Here is a 17,500-nt window from a genome sequence, read left to right as displayed (position 1 = left end):
CGACGATATATGCCATGGCATATGGATACGATTAATCTGTTGGATCACATTTGAAGATTTGCAGTGGGCTCTAGGAGACGAAAAGAAAGACAAACTGTTTATTCATAAAATTCCCTTTGACTTCAGCGATGATCTAATAGAGTGCATACTTGTTGCAAGACAAGGAAGAAAATACCCTTCTGGCGTATGGAATCAGGAGACAAGGCGGAAAGCTAACCCAAAGAAAATCAATCAAAGATGATGATGATGATGATGACGATGATGATGATAATAATAATGATGATGATATACATGTATATTTATTCCACATTGTAAAATGTACACTATCTCTTTGCGGGTATTTTTTGCAGGTATGTACGTAGGGTTTAATAACAAATGTTAAAAAATGATAATGATAATGATATTAATATAAATATTCATGTTAATAATGGTAATATGTTTGAGCAGAAATTTCTGCCTTTTTCAAAACAATAGTCACACAACACACAAGATGCTCATTAACACTGATTATCAGATATTTTCATTCAGATTTGCACCTCATGTAACATTCGCACTGAAGAAGGTGCTCAAACATGTCTGCAACATTAAAAATCGTGGTTTCCATTTGAAATAATAATAATAGTCATCTTCATCATCGTCATCATCATCATGATAAGATTCATAAAAACGTTGAAGGCCCATTTTCACTCTAGACGCAACGCGCGCCCGGCATGATTTCGTTTATCACGAAATCACAAAAATTCGAAAATTTCAGGAAGCCTTTCAGAATTTTCTTTGGCAAAAGCTTTCCGTCGATAAATCTTTTGGGTGCTGATTTGAATGCGTTCTGTACTTATCATTTCAAAATTTAATCGTTGTATGTTGTCGTCTATATTTGTTTAAACTATTTTGGAACTCGAATTGTATCGAACAACTTGACGAATTGCCGAGGCGAAGTTTGCGCGCCGCTCCATCAAGACCTCAGCCACTCTTTGGAAGATCATTTTAGTTCTGCGTCCCAGGTATCGTAACAGGTATCGAAACTGACAAAGTACAAGTAAATTAAATAAAGTAAAGGTTGCATTTCTTTCAGCGCTGAAATAATGTCACCTTGCTCGTTAGCTTCAGAATTATTCTATTCCTTTTGTTGAATAGCCGAACCGTAAAAATTCCGCTTTGGTGATTCTTCAATGTCTAAATAAGTCGACTCCATGAAGATAATAGGTAATTTTAGCGGTTTTCTGGTTAAAGTCTGTTGGTAAACCACACGACGATCAGGCTAATGGCAATGTTTCTTGTTTTCAACACCACGAACTGGCTATGAAAAAATATTTGGCCAGTCGGAATACGCCATTCGAGATTCAAAACAATAATTATAAGAAACGATCGCGTTGCGTCTAGGGTGGAAATGGGGCTTTAATTACAATGATTATAAGAATTCAAGACGGCACTATGCAAATCTCAATGATTTTGGCTTTGCTTGTTTTCTAGCATAATGCATCGCGCCTTTAAGCAAAATTCACCGCTCAGTGACCAGAATGCATAGCTCTGGGAAGAAGCCCATCTTTGAGCAGAGAACACAAAGCACAATGACAAACTATTATTGACTTCTTCATCGAAAATGTTTTGAAACTTGTGCCCTGTGTTGTCCTTACGTTTCTGTTTTCAGTTCTCATCTACTTAAAATAATCTTTTGACATAACCTACAACGCCAAATGCATTTTGAAAAGGTCGTTCTTTAGACGGACAAACTAACCATGCATTAAAGTGACCCTTCGCCTCAAATTGCCTTTTTTTTCTTGCAATCTTGACCTCTTCGTTCTGTTACGCCTAAATAAATTATGTTCGCAGTAGGTTGATATCGTTGGGCAGTTGTTCTACACTAGAGATTTCAAAAAAAAAATAAATAAATAAATAAATAAATAAAACAAAAAAAAAATTATAATAATAATAATAATAATAATATAATAGATTTAGCCAAGCCTAAGAGCAGAGCTTCCTGGTTATTTATTCTTACTGTTTGTAGGGTTAGTGAAAATAAAAGGTTTCGAATTGTCTGCGTTCTGATGTTTCCGGTTGTTCCTTTAATAATTAAATCTTTTTGTTTGCTTTCTTCTATAGAAAAATTCATTGCCTAACTAGTGAATTCCACGGTAAGTTTTACGCTAAAAACCGATAACGCATGAATCACGAAGCCATGAGTACGATATCGGTTTTTCGAATGAAATTTACTTTGGAATTCATCAGCAATGAATTTTTCTTGACAACGCATGAGTCTTAAAAGAAAACGAGATGCTTCCGTGAAGCATACACTGGGTTGCCTGTGGTACGTGTTACAGAAAATCAGAAGGCACTGAATTGTGTGGTATTGAACTACAGCATTCCAGTCTCTGAAGAATAACAAATAAAAGAGAAGCGAGAAACATTGGCTTCTGGGTTGACATGTTGATAATAGGCCATTTCCGAGTTCAAGTCTGCCTCCTCTTCAAAGCGAGTTTACATGCGAGGTCTTTGTGATGGTAATTAGTTCTACTTTACATATGAATGAAAACTAATTTTCATAACAAAAACTTCGCACTTAGACTCGCTTTGAAGATGAGGCAGGCAAGAACTCGGAAATGGCCTATTTTCAAGTTCCCTGACAACTTCTTTTCACCACAAGTTTAAGCGTGCGCTCTGAGCATCTGACAGCTTTGTGATACCAAATTCCACTAACGTCAATCCCTCCCTGTCCGGCGGGGTTAGTTTCTGGATGGGAGACCAAAACAATAAACCCCTCAAAAAACAGAAGCATCGGACCGAAAATACTATTAACGCATAGATTTTGTTAGCTTGCTTTATGCAAAACGAGAACATCATTTGACAATTGACAATAAAAATAACCAACGGTTTAGTGCCCAAGGAAAGAATTTGTGGAGTAACGTCTTCCACTAAGTATGAGGTATTACTGGTATGAGCTATTAATGGTATTCTACTTTGTCGTTGTCGTTCTCTTTCGCTCTCATTTCGTTTCTTTTCTAGACATAGGTCCTCCAGGCATCATGAAACCTTATCAGAGCTTCTAAAGATATGCCAAAAATTGCAATACAGAGAAAAAAGCAGCTCTAAACAAATTAAAAATAAACACTCAGCTTTAAGTTTATATTCCTCCGATGCTTGACTTGAATACCTAACTGTGTACTTGTGTGTAGCCACCAATGTGGACCTTAGCTATCATGATATGTCAACTGGATTGAAAGCAGCGAAAAATGCAGAAAGAAAACATCTTCCAAACCGTTTTCAACCTGGACACGAAAAGTGTTGACTGTGTAAGAACTATAGTTGAGCAGGAGTTCATGACTAGGAGCCTACAGCTCCAATACTAGGTCTATGTAACGGCATTTTCACCGATCAAGCTATTTTTAGACGAGTTCTCAAATAGGATTTGGCTTGCACGAGTGCCAATCCTCATTCCCATGTGGATTAATTTCTCATGCAAGACTTGTGATTGGCTGGAAAGGTCCGGTTTCGCGGGAAAATCAAACTATAAATAACTTGGTCTGTAAAAACGCCGTTTCATAGATGCAATGAAGTTGTAAGCTCCTAGTTATGGGCTCCTGAGTTGAGGTAGTATGGCCGTGTAGCCGTGTCGAGCCACAGAAATACGGTGGCCCACAAGGGACATGCTGCAAACTAAAGAGTTGCTGCAAATAAAATAAAGATGCTGCAAATTTAAACATCAAAAGTATACGCACGCATTGATGGGAGGGCAGGTACAAAACACAGTCGCAGGTCACAGGTCCAGGCCAGAAAGTAAACATCCATTAAAGCCAACCTTAGGCCTAATTAGGCCTAATGTTAGCATTTGCAAACAGTTAGGGTTGTTTCTGTATTGGTAAAACAATGACCTGTGACTTGGGACCCGTGACCTGTGCTTTGTACCTGCCCTTCCTTCAGTGCGCGTGCATACGTTAGTGATGTTTTAAATTGCAGCAACATTCTTTTAATTTGCAGCAACTTTATCTAATTTGCAGCAACTCTGTTTTGTTTGCAGCAACTTAAATTTTATTTGCAGCAACTCTTTAATTTGCAGCATGTCCCTTGTGGGCCACCGTACAGAAAGCGCGCAAAAAATGAAGCCTCGTTTATGCTTAGGTGATTTAACCTGGCTTAAGCTTGCAATCAAATCGAAAACCAGTACCTAGTCAGCGGTCAACTTCAAAAAAACAGCTGACCTCGGTGAGCTTTAAGCTTGAGCCCGCGAAATGGTCAAGTGATACTGGTCAGCAGATACATTTTTTTGACAGGTGTCAATTGATCAAAACATGGATATCCAATATCAAAGATGTATGGTGTAAACTAGCGAGATACTGGTCACATTGGCATACATGGATGGGTGAACGCACGTACATACGCATAGCATGGCTATAAACCAAGATTTCTCGCATCGATGGGTTACCATATTTCTTCACTATGGTGCTCAGCGCGCACGCGGAGCTCCGCTAATAACAATGATAAATAATAGCAATAATAATAAATGATGGATCCAGGGGCGTCCAATCCAGCAGAGCTGGTTTAAATGGAGCACTGATGATGATGATGGGGAAGCTAGGGCCTTGCACTGGGATTTGTTTAAACATTATTCAGAAAGGAGTAGCAAAAGGTATAAACATATTCCCAAGAAAGTTTCGGAAAACGAGAAATACAAATTACTTTGGGGTTTCTTCTTCTTCTTCTTCTTCTTCTTCTTCTTCTTCTTCTTCGTATTATTATTATTATTATTATTATTATTATTATTATTATTATTATTGTTACGTAATGCTCATTCTTTTACGTGATATATCGGCGAACAGATATACCCGTCAACATGCTATTTATTTGTTAAGGAGGCTGGATGACGGCAGAGTTATGGTAACATACACATGAAACGCCGATAGTTTCTTAACAAGACGCGCTCAATGATGTGTCGTAAACGTCGCCGTGGAAGAAGAAGCGCCATCTAAAAATGCCCTATTATTTGCCTTCGAAAGATTATATCTCAAAAATGAACTAGGTGACCCTCCCCTTTTTTAACTCTGAAAAAAGATTGACAGGTTCAGATCAAACTCTCTGCAAAATTTAAACAGCGGTTCATGGCCACTTTCACAATTGGAAAATTTTGAGTTGGTTCTGAATCTGCTTCAAAGTTTTTTAAACCTTGCAGAGAGTTTATCTAAGCCTATTAATTACTTTCCAGAAATAAAAATTGGGGCTCATTGCGTTCGCTTTTAACATATAATGCTTTAAAGACAACATATGGGGAATTTATTACCATGGAAACGTATCATGCGTCACATGGATGAGTGCATCATGTTAAGAAATTATTGTTGTCTCATTTGGTTCCATAACGTTGCCGTTTTGTATAGTTCATCCTTCTAATAAGACATTGCGTCCAAATGGTTGAAACTGGTGTTGTCAGCAGTGTTTGTACTAAAAAGGGTGATACTAACCATAGTTAGCACCATTTTTAGATATGCAAATAAGTGGCGGGGTATCCAGCAGTTAAGCTAATTTATAAAATAATTAGGATAGTACGCGCACTCTCATTGGTCAATAGCTGTGTTTAGATGAGAATATGGAAACACGGCTGTGACATCACACGAATTTTGATAAGTTATGTAGTCAGACGTAACTTTTGATTGGCTGGTAGGAAATATGAGCGTGTATCAAGAAAATCTTTTTCAAGTTTGACTTAAAAAATACAGCATTTTCCTTCATTTGTGGAATTATCTTTGAGAAATATTTTATAAAAGCAATAGAGGACTTTTTCCGTGTTTCCATAGCGGGGGGAGTTAGGAGAATTCGAGACAGTTATGCAAACCCGAGACGCAGTCGAGGGTTTGCATAAAAGTGTCGAATTCTCCGAACTCCTCTTCGTGTTTAGATGACGCTATGGAAACACGGAAAACGTCCTGTATTGCTTAATTAGTTGGTACTTTCTCATGAAAACAAAGAACTGAGACGAGGAAACCCGAGAAAGAACGGAAACAACAGCGTAGGTTTGTATGTGAATTTTGAGAGAATTCAAATGGAATTGTAAAATTGATGGGCAGGCCAAGCTGTCTAGTTATTCGACGTGGTCCCCAACTGACGGGTAAAATTGTTCTCAATGAAAGATATATACAGTAGGTATTTGAAGTACAGGCTATGAACGAAAGAAGATCATAGAGCATAGAGATATAGAGTGCGAGGATAAGTACTCTCTTTCGTCAAAATTGTTGTGTCAGAAAACGAAAAATCCAAACCGAGAAAGGACTCGCAATTGTATACAAAGTGTAACATCCAAATGGAAAGAAAAAAAAGACGCGTGTGAAAAAGGCAAGTGTTGAATGATGTAATGATTATGTGATGTTTTTTTTAAAGTTTTCAAAATTGCACCAGCCATAGTTGTGCAATTTTGAGAACTTTCAAAAGATCACTCGGTCCCGTAAATCACAACATACACAAGGAAGTTCATATGATTTCCTATACAAAACAAAGACAGACTGATAGCCAAATGGCTCCAAAGTTCATTATTTATATATGGTTTGGTCATGAGCGACCCATCCTCGGAGACCCAGGGGCAGATCGCGGAGACAAGGGGAAGGCTAAACGGGCGAAAGAAAATGGCGACGAAGAAAAGCATAGTAGGGCGAGAAGAGCCCCTGGGGACAAGTTCTTACCAGACCAGTTCCAAACTGTCGGGATAATTCTGAATTCCGATTGGTGCCGGAAATTCTTTGTGTTTTTCTGTCCAATCAGAGGTCAGCAGGCCGTGAAGTCGTTCGTGTCTTCTTACATGGAAATCACTTGATCGCCATACTCGCCTGGTTCGTTCAGCAAGGGTTTGCTCGAGGGTTAGATCCTGACCCTGGCGACTGCTTGAAAGTGAGATTCAAGTCCAAGGTAACCAGAGGTTTTTCTCTTCTCGCCTCTTCGGGACTCGGCTTCACCGCTTCGTGGCTCTCTTGCGGCTCAAGAAAAACCTCTGGGACCAGGGTAACACACTGCACACTTTTGTATGAAATATGAAATAGCAATTGCAAACAAGAATTTGTCGAGATTAGCAACGTTTCAGCCACAGCAATTGATGCAAGAGATCTAGAAATACCTCGACCTGGAAAAGGGGTTAATCACTGCTATTTTAGGTGAATCGGGTAGGTCATCTTTAAACAAATCTCGAACACTTGGAAATACGCTACTGTAACGATACCTGCAAAAGGTCCAGCGTATTTCTCCGCCGATATTCCGAACGATTCCCTGTACATTTCGTGCTGTGATTGAGACATTTCTAACCCTCAGGCTCGGATTGGTTGATACTTTTTACAAACACGCAAATCAATATGATTGGTTCGTTTGACCGGTAATGCCAAGGGGACTCGTGATTGCTAAGTTGCCATTGGTCCCTTTTGTAATTATCAATTTGACGCGTTTGACAGCTGGCGTCTGCATGAAAGTGAGATTCGAGTCCAAGGTAACCAGAGGTTTTTCTCTTCTCGCCGCTTCGCGGTTCTCTCGCGGCTCAAGAAAAACCTCTGGGACCATGGTAGCAGTGTGTCAGACAGTAATAACAACAACAGAGTCCTGAGGTTTGGGAGACTTAATCAATGACTATTCAAGTAAAATCTAACACAATGTCGAAAAGAATCTTCTCCAATAGTAAAATGAGTTTGGAGCCAGGTAGTACATAAATATTCTGAGTTTGTACCTCTGCAAATATAAAATCTTAAGCTTGATATTTCTCTTTACAGCAAAGATCCCAAAAATGTGACAATTTTTTATAATAAATTCACATTCTTTCAATATTTTTGTTAATTTATCAGCTTTATTGGACACATCAGAAAAAATAGCTCAATACTTGATTTTAGGGAAACAAAATGGAACTGCAAAAAATGAACAATCATTAACTGATTTGATGTACTAATTCATATTTCCCACAGAAAGAAGGAAACAGCATAATCTCTCTATAGTTATACAAGTATGTACCTGGACATAGTTGAACAACAATGCTGATTATTATTATTGTTGTTCAACTGTGTACAGCTGCTTGGGTTTTGGAATCAGCATAAATATTATACTCAGGCAAAACCATATCATAATTCTCTGACCCAGTACATGATGTGAGAAAGAACTATAAACTGAAGTAGAATTTGAAATATTTATGAAAAAGCTGAAAAATCTTTTCTCTACATAGTTTTCCCTAAATCTTCAGGATAGGAATTTTCAGAAACTCTAAATGCAGGTTCCAGTTGTGTAATATATCTCTTATTGACCAAGCTTGCTTGGTCCATTCTGGGAGAATATCGGCCCTCGGTCTTTTCTGTACGGACCTTTCTGCGCTCGGTCCGTACTGTCAACACCTCCCGCCGATATTATCCCACTACGGCCCACCCGCATGGTCACTTCCTTTAATTCATCTGAGTGCATTCAACCAAGGTAAAACGAGGATCACCAATCCAACCTAGGTAAAAACGGATTCAACCTGAGACTGGATTTGACCGACAACATCTATACAGTTTCGATCTAACTCTGGGTGTCCTTCGAGTCTTTAGACTTCTCCTTATGGTTTGTTCTACTGTCACAACATGAGACTGTTTCTCCTGACTTGGCTGCCAATCTGTTGCGAACTTTTCAGCAATTACTGCATGCATCCTCACTTTTTAATAACGGGAAAGTGCAGGACTCAACACTGAATGTTTCCATAACTGGACTTGTGACTGACGTTGTCTCCTCGGTTGGCCGGAGGACAAAATTAGGGCACAACCGTAACTCATCAGGAGTCGCCAGGATGTAGGAACGAGGGGCTTTGTGTTGCTTGACAACCTCAGCGGGCATCCATTCATGTCCCTCTCGGACTCTTACTGGTTCGTCCTGATGAAATGGAGCGGCTGGTCTATGCTTGGATTCAAGTGGGTGCTTAGAAGTTGGCAATTTTGTCCTAAGCTTTCTACTCATAAGTAACTGCAGGGGACTCCTCCATACCACTGATGAATGAGTAGAGAAGATTTATTGATGTGTCTCATCCAGACTATGCCAGTAATCACAACCCACCTTCGACTTTCCAACTCCGGTCTCCCAATGACCCACAAAACATACGGCGAGCTGCCCATAAAATGTAATTCAACGAAGTCAAAACATCAGTAAAGCGTTCTGCTTAACACTGCTACTGTTTAATTCATTTTCAACGAGGGACACTTGCTGAATAATCCCACCAGTTTTGATTTATTTTCAGAGCGGATTTTTAAAGATTTTTGGGCATCATTCCCAGTGCATTTTTTGCCTCTTGTCGACCATCTGGAAACGTAATTTTTAAGCGTTTAAGATTTGTACGTTATTAAAAATCTTTAGGAGATTACGAACGCGGTGCAGCGGTTTTAATATAACTCGAGGTAAATTGTTGTAATTGCCTCAGAGCGCCGAAACACACAGCTGAAGTAATGTCTTTGGCCTGGGTTGAGCATCAAATACTAAAAAAAACCAGGTAAGACAGATTGTAAAAGCGAATCTAGCGTAGTAGTCCTTTGTGCGACCTGGAATAACAACCAACAGTTGTGGATATGTTTTCAAGTAAAATTCCCGCTGAAGTTTAGTTTTTGGAATCATACGAAATGCAACTAAGAATGCATTCCTAAACGTACAGGCTTGATAGCGTCAAATAGAACCGTACCAATCGTTCTAACTAGTTTACCTAAATGGTCGCAATGCTGCCTAGGGAAAGAAAGATTTTCAGTTATGCTCGCGGTAATTTACGGTTCATGCGTGGAATTGAAGAGATTGTGATTTCACTAGGTCTTGAGCAAGGACGGTTCAAAACGTGGCCCCAAAACTGGACCCCCCAAATGGACCTCTTTCTGGACCCCACTCGAGAAAAGAAAGAATTCATTCACAGTGACGTTATCAAATTCTAAAATCAAAGTCGCAACTCTTCTAAATTTAATCTAGGGAGGTTGATGATGACCTAGAAATAAATCTTTTTCAAGTTTTCAGTTCCGTGACGTCTTTCGTTTCGAAAATACAGCATTTTTATTCTGAATTGCCACCTTGCGTGAAACCACGATATAAAGCAATTTGGTTGAAAAAAAAGTCTATCACTATGAATCTTAGCTGTTTGAGTCCTTTAAGTACGTTACAGGTTAAATTTAAATTCAGGTTAAAATAATTTCAACTTGGGTCATTTTTAGTCTAAACTAGGTTAAAATTGAAAGTAGGAAACGTCAACAAAAAGTCCACCAATCATTAGCAAATACACGTTTATTGGTAAGAAAATCGGTGCTGGAAGTAAGGGGATGTGGTCAGCGTACGTTTTTCACGAGTCAGCCTATAAAACGCCTTTGGTTGTAATTAAGTCTAACTCTGATTATAAAATGGTTAGCATTAAGGTTGGGGTTAGGCATACTGTGCATGATAACCAATTCTGAATTTTTATCTCATTTATCTCAGAGGCTTTGAAAAGGCCACCATTTATGGAGGAGGGCAGAGTTACCAAATTATCATGTTCAAAGGAATAATAAAAGAAATACTGAAACATACATGATCTATTAATTGTTTATTTTCTATTTGCTAAGTTATCATTACTGCTTGCTCTATCTTTTGCTTACATAATCATTAATTGAATTAATATAATCAAAACCAACTGAAAAGCTTCGAAAGTCACAGTAACAAAACTAGGTCGAACCACTGATAGCGTTGATGGAAAAAGAATTTGTTTTTTGTGCTGTTCAGAAGGCATTTTGCAGGCTCTTGTAAGTATTACTTTAAACGACCAAATAAAATGTTTGGTAGTTGCTCATTCCGTTTGTGGAGATGTATATAGGGTTAAATGAAAACGTTGTGAATATTTAGGTATAGGACTTCTTATTTAAGCCGTGAGTTCTTCAATTTGCAAAAGTAGTTCATTAAGATGAAGAGCCATTATAATCTAACTCGCTGCTCCGCTCAACCGAATACAAAACATTTCTTATGTAATAAGCAACCACTTTATGGGGTGTGTCAACACGAGCCGTGTATAACCCTCTTTATTATGTCTTATCAATCAAAATAACATAGAATTATCAACAATGTCTGTGCAAAATAACAAAAACTAAAAATACAACTGAGCAATAACTCGTAGTGTATAGCAAAAAGTCTACAACAATCTGGACATAAGCTAATATAATGTAAATAATAAACATGACAAGCCAATACTTGAAAATACTAATTAAATTCAGTCATTGGGTATTTAATTTAGAGGGCGAGGAGGCGGTCGTATGAATCGAATGAATACAAATGAAGTCAACGAAATATATATACCGACGCCCCGCTAATTAAGCATTGTGACAAAGTGTCACATAACACCCAAAGGAGGTTACGTAACCCATGATAAATACATTTTCCTTGTCCTCTTTATTGATTTCATTGCCACATAATCCTGAAGTTGTATTCTCTTTGTGATGTGTATACTTTTTCTAGTAATATTTATTCTTTTATAGTGATGAAAGTCAAGTAAACTATTGCGCGACTGATGAAACAACGCTAAAACAATATTTGTTAATCAATTTTGAATGATCACAATCGTCTCTGATTCAACGCTGTGCAAGACATCGTTCACGATTTTTGCAAAGGTTTAAACTTCAACTTTACTTACTTTTCTTCTGACTAATATTTCCATCCTTTCCTCATAGACTATCCATTTGGTCTTCAGCTTCTTTTACTGGTTACTCTCTGTTCACATCATTTCTTGACTTTGGCGGGAAGATTAACTGTTGTGCTGGGTTGCACGTTTGCGCTGCTAATAAATTCGACTTTATCTCCTCTTATGTGACAAGTTCTTTAAATTAAATTGCAAATGTTTTCCTGTTCCAGTAGGCTGTGAGTCGATCAGTGGATTTCTTGGTTCAATGCGAAGATGTTCACACTGGATGTTTAATGTTGTGTTTGTGACAAAGTCAGTCATCGCTTCACTAGCAAATCCTTTTCCATGTTAAAGACTGCAACTTTATCGGAAATCCCTCCTTCCATGCCCGAATAAACGTTCTTGGGTTATGGCAACTTCTTATGTTTTTATAGCGGAGCTTAAGCGCGCGAAGCGATCCAGCGGAGCACAATGGGTAAGATTTTTCGGGAAATATATGGATGCGAAAACTTTTGGTTATGACGTCACGTACGTCACCCCGTACAGACTGACGTAACGTACGTCTGTCCGTAAGTCCGCCTGTACAGACGGTCGGGGTGGAGGTAGGGAGGCAAGACAGCCCCTTTGGACGGAAGTGTTCGAGCAATTTTCCTTGGGGGAAATCGCGAGTCACCGTAACATTTGGCAACCCACGTTTTACAGGCGGGAAATTATATTAGTGACGAACAACGGGATAAAGAGCAGGAAAGAGCACGAGAGAAGAGGCGGCGAAAGTTGAGAAATTTCGGCGAAGAAATCCTCGAGAGAAGCAGAGGAAAGAGAACAAGAGAAATTTTTAATAAAACCAACGTAAAGCTGAGAGAAATAGAGCGAGAGACAAACCACTTATTTACAACGGTAGGCTTTCAGGTAATGTTTTCCTTTTTTAATATATGCCTCGCTGCATCATATATTTTTTGAAACTAGCTAAAAGCACGAAGAAGGTCTGAAAACGTTTGCAACGTGTTGACAAAGATTCTGACATATTGCAACAATCACATTTATAGGCTTTTTGTGTGAAATGGAGGTCCAGTTGTGAGCTGCTTTGTTTGACTGTTAACTTTTTAATTAGTAAAGATTTTTGCTGTTGTTCTTAACTGAAGAGAGAGAGAGAGAGAGTAAAGATTGTCAGTCAAACGGAAAATATTGTGAAAGAGAGAACTGTGCATCTAAATTTCAGTTTCAGTTGTTGATATTGTTTGCAAGGCTTGTTTGTTTTGTGCTGTCAGCTGTGTTTGATCACTGTAAACTGTACACACTAATGACGGTTAATTTTGTACTTTATGCAGAAGCATAATTATTTCCATAAACACTATAGGCTCTTTTTTTTTTATAAGTAATTTTTAAAAGAATGTTGAGGCTAAGATTAACTAAAATTATCACAAAGTTATAAGAATATCCCTCAGGCTGAGACAGTCGATTGAGAACGTTTTTATTTTGATGTTTGTATTTTAAATGAAAGCATGGAATAAATGTAAAGAAATGTAAATTAGCCCACATACTTAAGGGCATACAGTGGAACCCCGTTAATACGGTCATCAACGGGCCTTAAAAAAATGGCTTTATTACCGGGGTAAGGTGGGTAGGGTGAAATTATGACTAAAGGGCCGTAATGACAATTATCGCATTTGTACTCCCAAAACAGCTTTTCTCTCTAATAAACAACAGAAATGTACGAACAGTAATTGTATAAAATACTTGAAACTTCCCTCAGTGGGTTAAACGCTTAAAATTGTTGTGTACTGTGCGTTGTGAGCCTAAAATCAAAACAAGAACAGCCCCAGCTTACTGTTCTTCTAGAAAAAGGAAGCCGTAATCGAAACCCTTTAGTATCAATCGTGTTTTGGATAAAAGCACAATGACTTAATCACTTCGCGATTTGCCTCACTGAATGTGACAGTAGTGTCAAGATCATATTAACTTTGTAATGAAAACAGGGAGGAGTGTTGCTGACAGTAAATTTGCAAAGTTAATGGGCTGCTCGATTACAACCACGGTAGTAAATAACAAAGGTCAATGAGATTGACATGTCACAGGCGTTTTGGTTTTCTTATTCTATTTTTAGCGCGAGTGGCCGTATTAACGGGATGAAATTATAGAGATTTCATTACTGTTTGGGATTTAAAATTGTGGCCGTTGGCCGTAAAACGGGTGACCGCATTAACGAGGGTTTTCTGTAAGAGAATGAATGGCCGTTTTGCCGGGCTAAAACAAAGTGGCCGAAATAACGAGGTGACTGTATTACCGAGGTGACTGCAAGGCGGGGTTCCACTGTATTTAGTATAGCATAATTATTTTCCAAACCGTTTTCCATTTGAACACGCGAAACGCGTCGGCTGTTAAGAGCTTTAGTTGACGTAGTATAGCCGTGTAGCCGAGCCGGGCAACAGAAAGCGCGGGACAAATGTTTAGCAGTTAACCAGGCTTGAGCTTGCGATCCAATAGAAAACCAGGACCTGGTCAATGGGCAACTTGAAAAAGAAAAAGATAAACTCGATGAGCTCTAAACCTGAGCCCGGGATATGGTCACGTGATACTTGTCAGCGGATGCCTTGTTTTAACAGGTGTCAATTGAACATATCATGGATGTCCAATATTAAAGATGACAACTTGCTGGAGTAACAGCTGGATTATGCCCTCGATATAGTCAGGTGATACTTGTCACATTGGTATACATGGATGGGTGGATGTACTTACGGTCGTACGGTCACCAAAACCTAATTTTCTCGCACAAATGGGTTACCATATTTTCTTACCCATGGTGCTCCGCGCGTGCGCCTTCGGCGCGCGGAGCTCCGCTATAAACAGTTTGGAATGTTCCGCTTTCTCAAATTGTCATCAATGTTTATATAATGTGCAGGGCTTTGACTGCTTAAGTTGTAATCCTTTTAATCATCTTGCTTTCCCAGCTGCGTCACTTGTTTGCCACATTTGCTCTGAATAAAAAGTTACAATACTATCCCAGGTTGGAGTAAACCTTTGTCGCGGGTTTTTGATAAACAGCTCACCGAAAAGGTAACCGAAAAAATAAGCGATATAAGTCGTTTTATGACGATGTTACAAAGCTGCGACAAACTTTTTAGAATGCCTGATCAGTCGTCTGTAATCTAAGGTTACACTAATACAAAACTCATGCGGTGTTTCTACTGATTATTTCATCTCTTTATCCATTTCACCTTATTGTTCAGGTTTCTTGAGTCGAGTAATGTGCAGCGCACAATCAATTTGGGCCGCTTACCCTGCCTTCGTTTGTTTTTTTATTTCCAGGCGGATGGCTTTGTCAAGGGTAAAGTCCTTGCTACTGTTATGTTTGGTCGTCGGTGTCGCCACATTTGTTATCGTCCTGCGCTCAGGGGGTGAGACACAACTTCGAGGTCTCTTGTTGAAAAGAGATGCACGGGCAGGGAAGAAGGGGCCACCAAGAACAAGACTAAATGTGGATGACCGTTTAATTTCCAACAAATGGAAGGTAAAAGGTCGCTTTAATGAGATGAACGAAGGGATAACAGTCTTCCGGAACTCGCCGATACAAAAGGCAACACGTGTTATAACTACTCAAAGCAGAAAGCTGCCTAGAATGGCAGAAAAAGCACATGAAAAGTCGATGTTGGTTGGTTTGTTGAATACTTCGAAGCTAAAGGTAATAATGTACGACTGAGTACATGAGGGGTTGGACCGCACCGTAAGGTTCAGCTGGTGCTAACTCGTTTAAAATAAGCGTTTTGTCATATGGCCTTTGAAAACGGTTTGAACGCTGTTCAGGCATTTCAAGACGTCTTTCCTTAAGGGAGAGGTGTTCCTTGCAGCCTTTATTGGCCCTGATAACAGTTTCTGAAAAGTCCTGGAAGCTTTTTGGGCCGGCTTGGAAAATGCATTTGAGAGACGACGGCCCGTTTATTCTAAAAACAGCATGTCATTTGAGCTCACAAGATAAGAAAGGACAAGATTTTTTAATCCTAGAAAAATCTTTACTCTTGATGTGAAGGGAAAGTTGGTAAGTAATCAGTTGAAATTCTGAGGGCTTATAAAGGTACGCACACCATCGAATGAAAGGGCGTGTGATGCCGAAAGGGGAATATGTTTATCTCAACTGCTCTTAATTGGTTTAGCTGTCACGTTTATGTTGTGTTTGCTTAAGTTGTCTATGTCCCGTCTACATGTCGGTTTGTCCGCTATTGACAGAACAGGTTTATGTGGACATAAACAATAGGAGGCGGTAAATTATTGGGAAACTTCCCACGCGCTTAAAAAAAAAGCCATTAAACTATTTCCCGCTGTGCATATGTAGTATTCAATTCAAAATCACTCAGTTTAAAACGTGTCTTGTGCTGTCTTTATAATGGTGCAGAATGCACCAAGAATCAAGCAAACCAAGGCGAGTTCTGATTTGGGCTGATCGAGTACTTGAGGCTGGTCAAAGTCTAACAAACACTGTTTAGAAAGATTATTCTTCTCATTAAAATTCATCCCATCTTTACACAACTCAGATGAAATTATAGAAACTGTCTTTTTAGTATAAAACCGGGAATGTTTCTAGACAGGGATGCAAAACTATAATCAGTCAATTCTCTTCAACAGGTGCACAAGTGGTTTTATTCGCCTGAAGAAAAGGTAAGTGCCACTCGATCAAAAATCGCACATGGGTCTATATACACTCCCCGCCTATCTTGGTGCTTTGGTAGATTAGGAAAATCACATGAGAAATACTAGCAATCCATGGCAATATTAGGGCCGTTTATACGAGAGAAAATATGCCGCGGCGTACATAATACGCGAAAGGAGCTATTTATGCGAGTATAAACTCCCAGGCCAGGATAAGCCGAGGCTTGAGAAAGCCGTGAACGTAGATTTTGTACCATTTATACGGGGTGTTCGCGTCTTATGTAAGCCGCGGCCAGAGTAGGCCACGGCTTATTTTCTCTCGTATAAACGGCCCTATTGTGGGAGCGTGTCACAGTTAAGTGACGGTTGTGAGGTCAAGGCACCCAACGACCAAATTAAGCCAAAATCCTTTGAGAGACATTTCTAGGCTTTTTGTAATGTATAAAGACTATCTAAAGAAATGTTTTTGACTGTTGGGATATCTTATAAGCTGAAAATTGAAGTGTTCGAAAATTTCAGGGAATGAAATCCGAGCAGGAAGTGTTATTACGAATTCTTCATACCATATCACTTACGTCTCTTGATGCGTTGAATAATTTGACATGAAGGCTTCACTTATGTAGAAAATCCTCAAAGATTAAATCTCAGCTCTCCACCTGAGAGACTCCTTTATAAAGCTCAATTAAATTAACATAATTATAATCTCAGGAGTCTTGAGACTGACCTAGCACTCCAAGGCCAAAGACAAATTTCTTAAAACGCCGCCTTAAGTATAGTGGGCGGCAATGCTCTGGAATAATCTTCCCCACGAGGCAAAAGCCGCGCAACCACTTTAAACATAATCCTGCCTCTTGCTGAATCACACTACTACTACTACTACTGCTGCTACTACTAATACTACTACTACTACTACTACTACTACTACCATCACCACCACCACCACCACCACCACCACCACCACCACTACTACTACTACTACTACTACTACTACTACGCCTTCTAAGAACTTCCCAAGGAACCATTTGCTCACCCGAAACGTAAGGGGACCTTTTTAAGTGCCGAAAGTTCCTAAAATATCCCTTCCAAAAACGTAAGGAACTATAAAGAAAACTGTATCTGTTTGGCAACGTAGAGCCCAAATTCTTAGAACAGTTTGACTCACCAAAACACCTATTTGACATATTTTGCAGAAGAATATCTTTGCGTGGCCCTGTGAGATCCCTGTGCGTTTACCACAGAATACATTTATAGATGTTTGCTTATAGAGCGAAA

The 17,500-nt window shown here is 39.2% G+C and overlaps 2 protein-coding genes across 5 annotated transcripts in view; both read left to right on the top strand.

Annotated features, from left to right (window-relative positions):
- Nucleotides 1–1,985, top strand: part of LOC138037811 (beta-1,3-galactosyl-O-glycosyl-glycoprotein beta-1,6-N-acetylglucosaminyltransferase 3-like) — a 17,696-nt gene extending 15,711 nt beyond the window's left edge. The window contains exon 4 of the mRNA XM_068883705.1: nucleotides 1–1,985. This exon is cut by the window's left edge and continues 881 nt beyond it. Within this exon, the coding sequence (XP_068739806.1) occupies nucleotides 1–241 (241 nt within the window). The 3' untranslated portion in view covers nucleotides 242–1,985.
- Nucleotides 1,986–12,256: 10,271 nt separating this feature from the next.
- Nucleotides 12,257–17,500, top strand: part of LOC138037810 (beta-1,3-galactosyl-O-glycosyl-glycoprotein beta-1,6-N-acetylglucosaminyltransferase 3-like) — a 6,712-nt gene continuing 1,468 nt past the window's right edge. Inside the window, exons 1-3 of one of the 4 annotated variants that reach the window (XM_068883701.1) lie at nucleotides 12,257–12,496; nucleotides 14,894–15,266; nucleotides 16,205–16,237. In XM_068883701.1, coding sequence (XP_068739802.1) covers nucleotides 14,898–15,266; nucleotides 16,205–16,237 — 402 coding nt within the window. In that variant the 5' untranslated portion in view covers nucleotides 12,257–12,496; nucleotides 14,894–14,897. Of the gene's footprint in view, nucleotides 12,497–14,539; nucleotides 14,642–14,684; nucleotides 14,739–14,893; nucleotides 15,267–16,204; nucleotides 16,238–17,500 lie in introns of those variants that run through there. The other 3 variants (XM_068883704.1, XM_068883702.1, XM_068883703.1) reach the window with 3 other exon arrangements.

The sequence above is a fragment of the Montipora capricornis genome, chromosome 2 (genome assembly GCF_036669925.1).
Source record: "Montipora capricornis isolate CH-2021 chromosome 2, ASM3666992v2, whole genome shotgun sequence".
NCBI lineage: Eukaryota > Metazoa > Cnidaria > Anthozoa > Scleractinia > Acroporidae > Montipora > Montipora capricornis.
The sequence above is the reverse complement of the archived record's forward strand: the minus strand, read 5'-3'. Positions and strand labels throughout refer to the sequence as shown.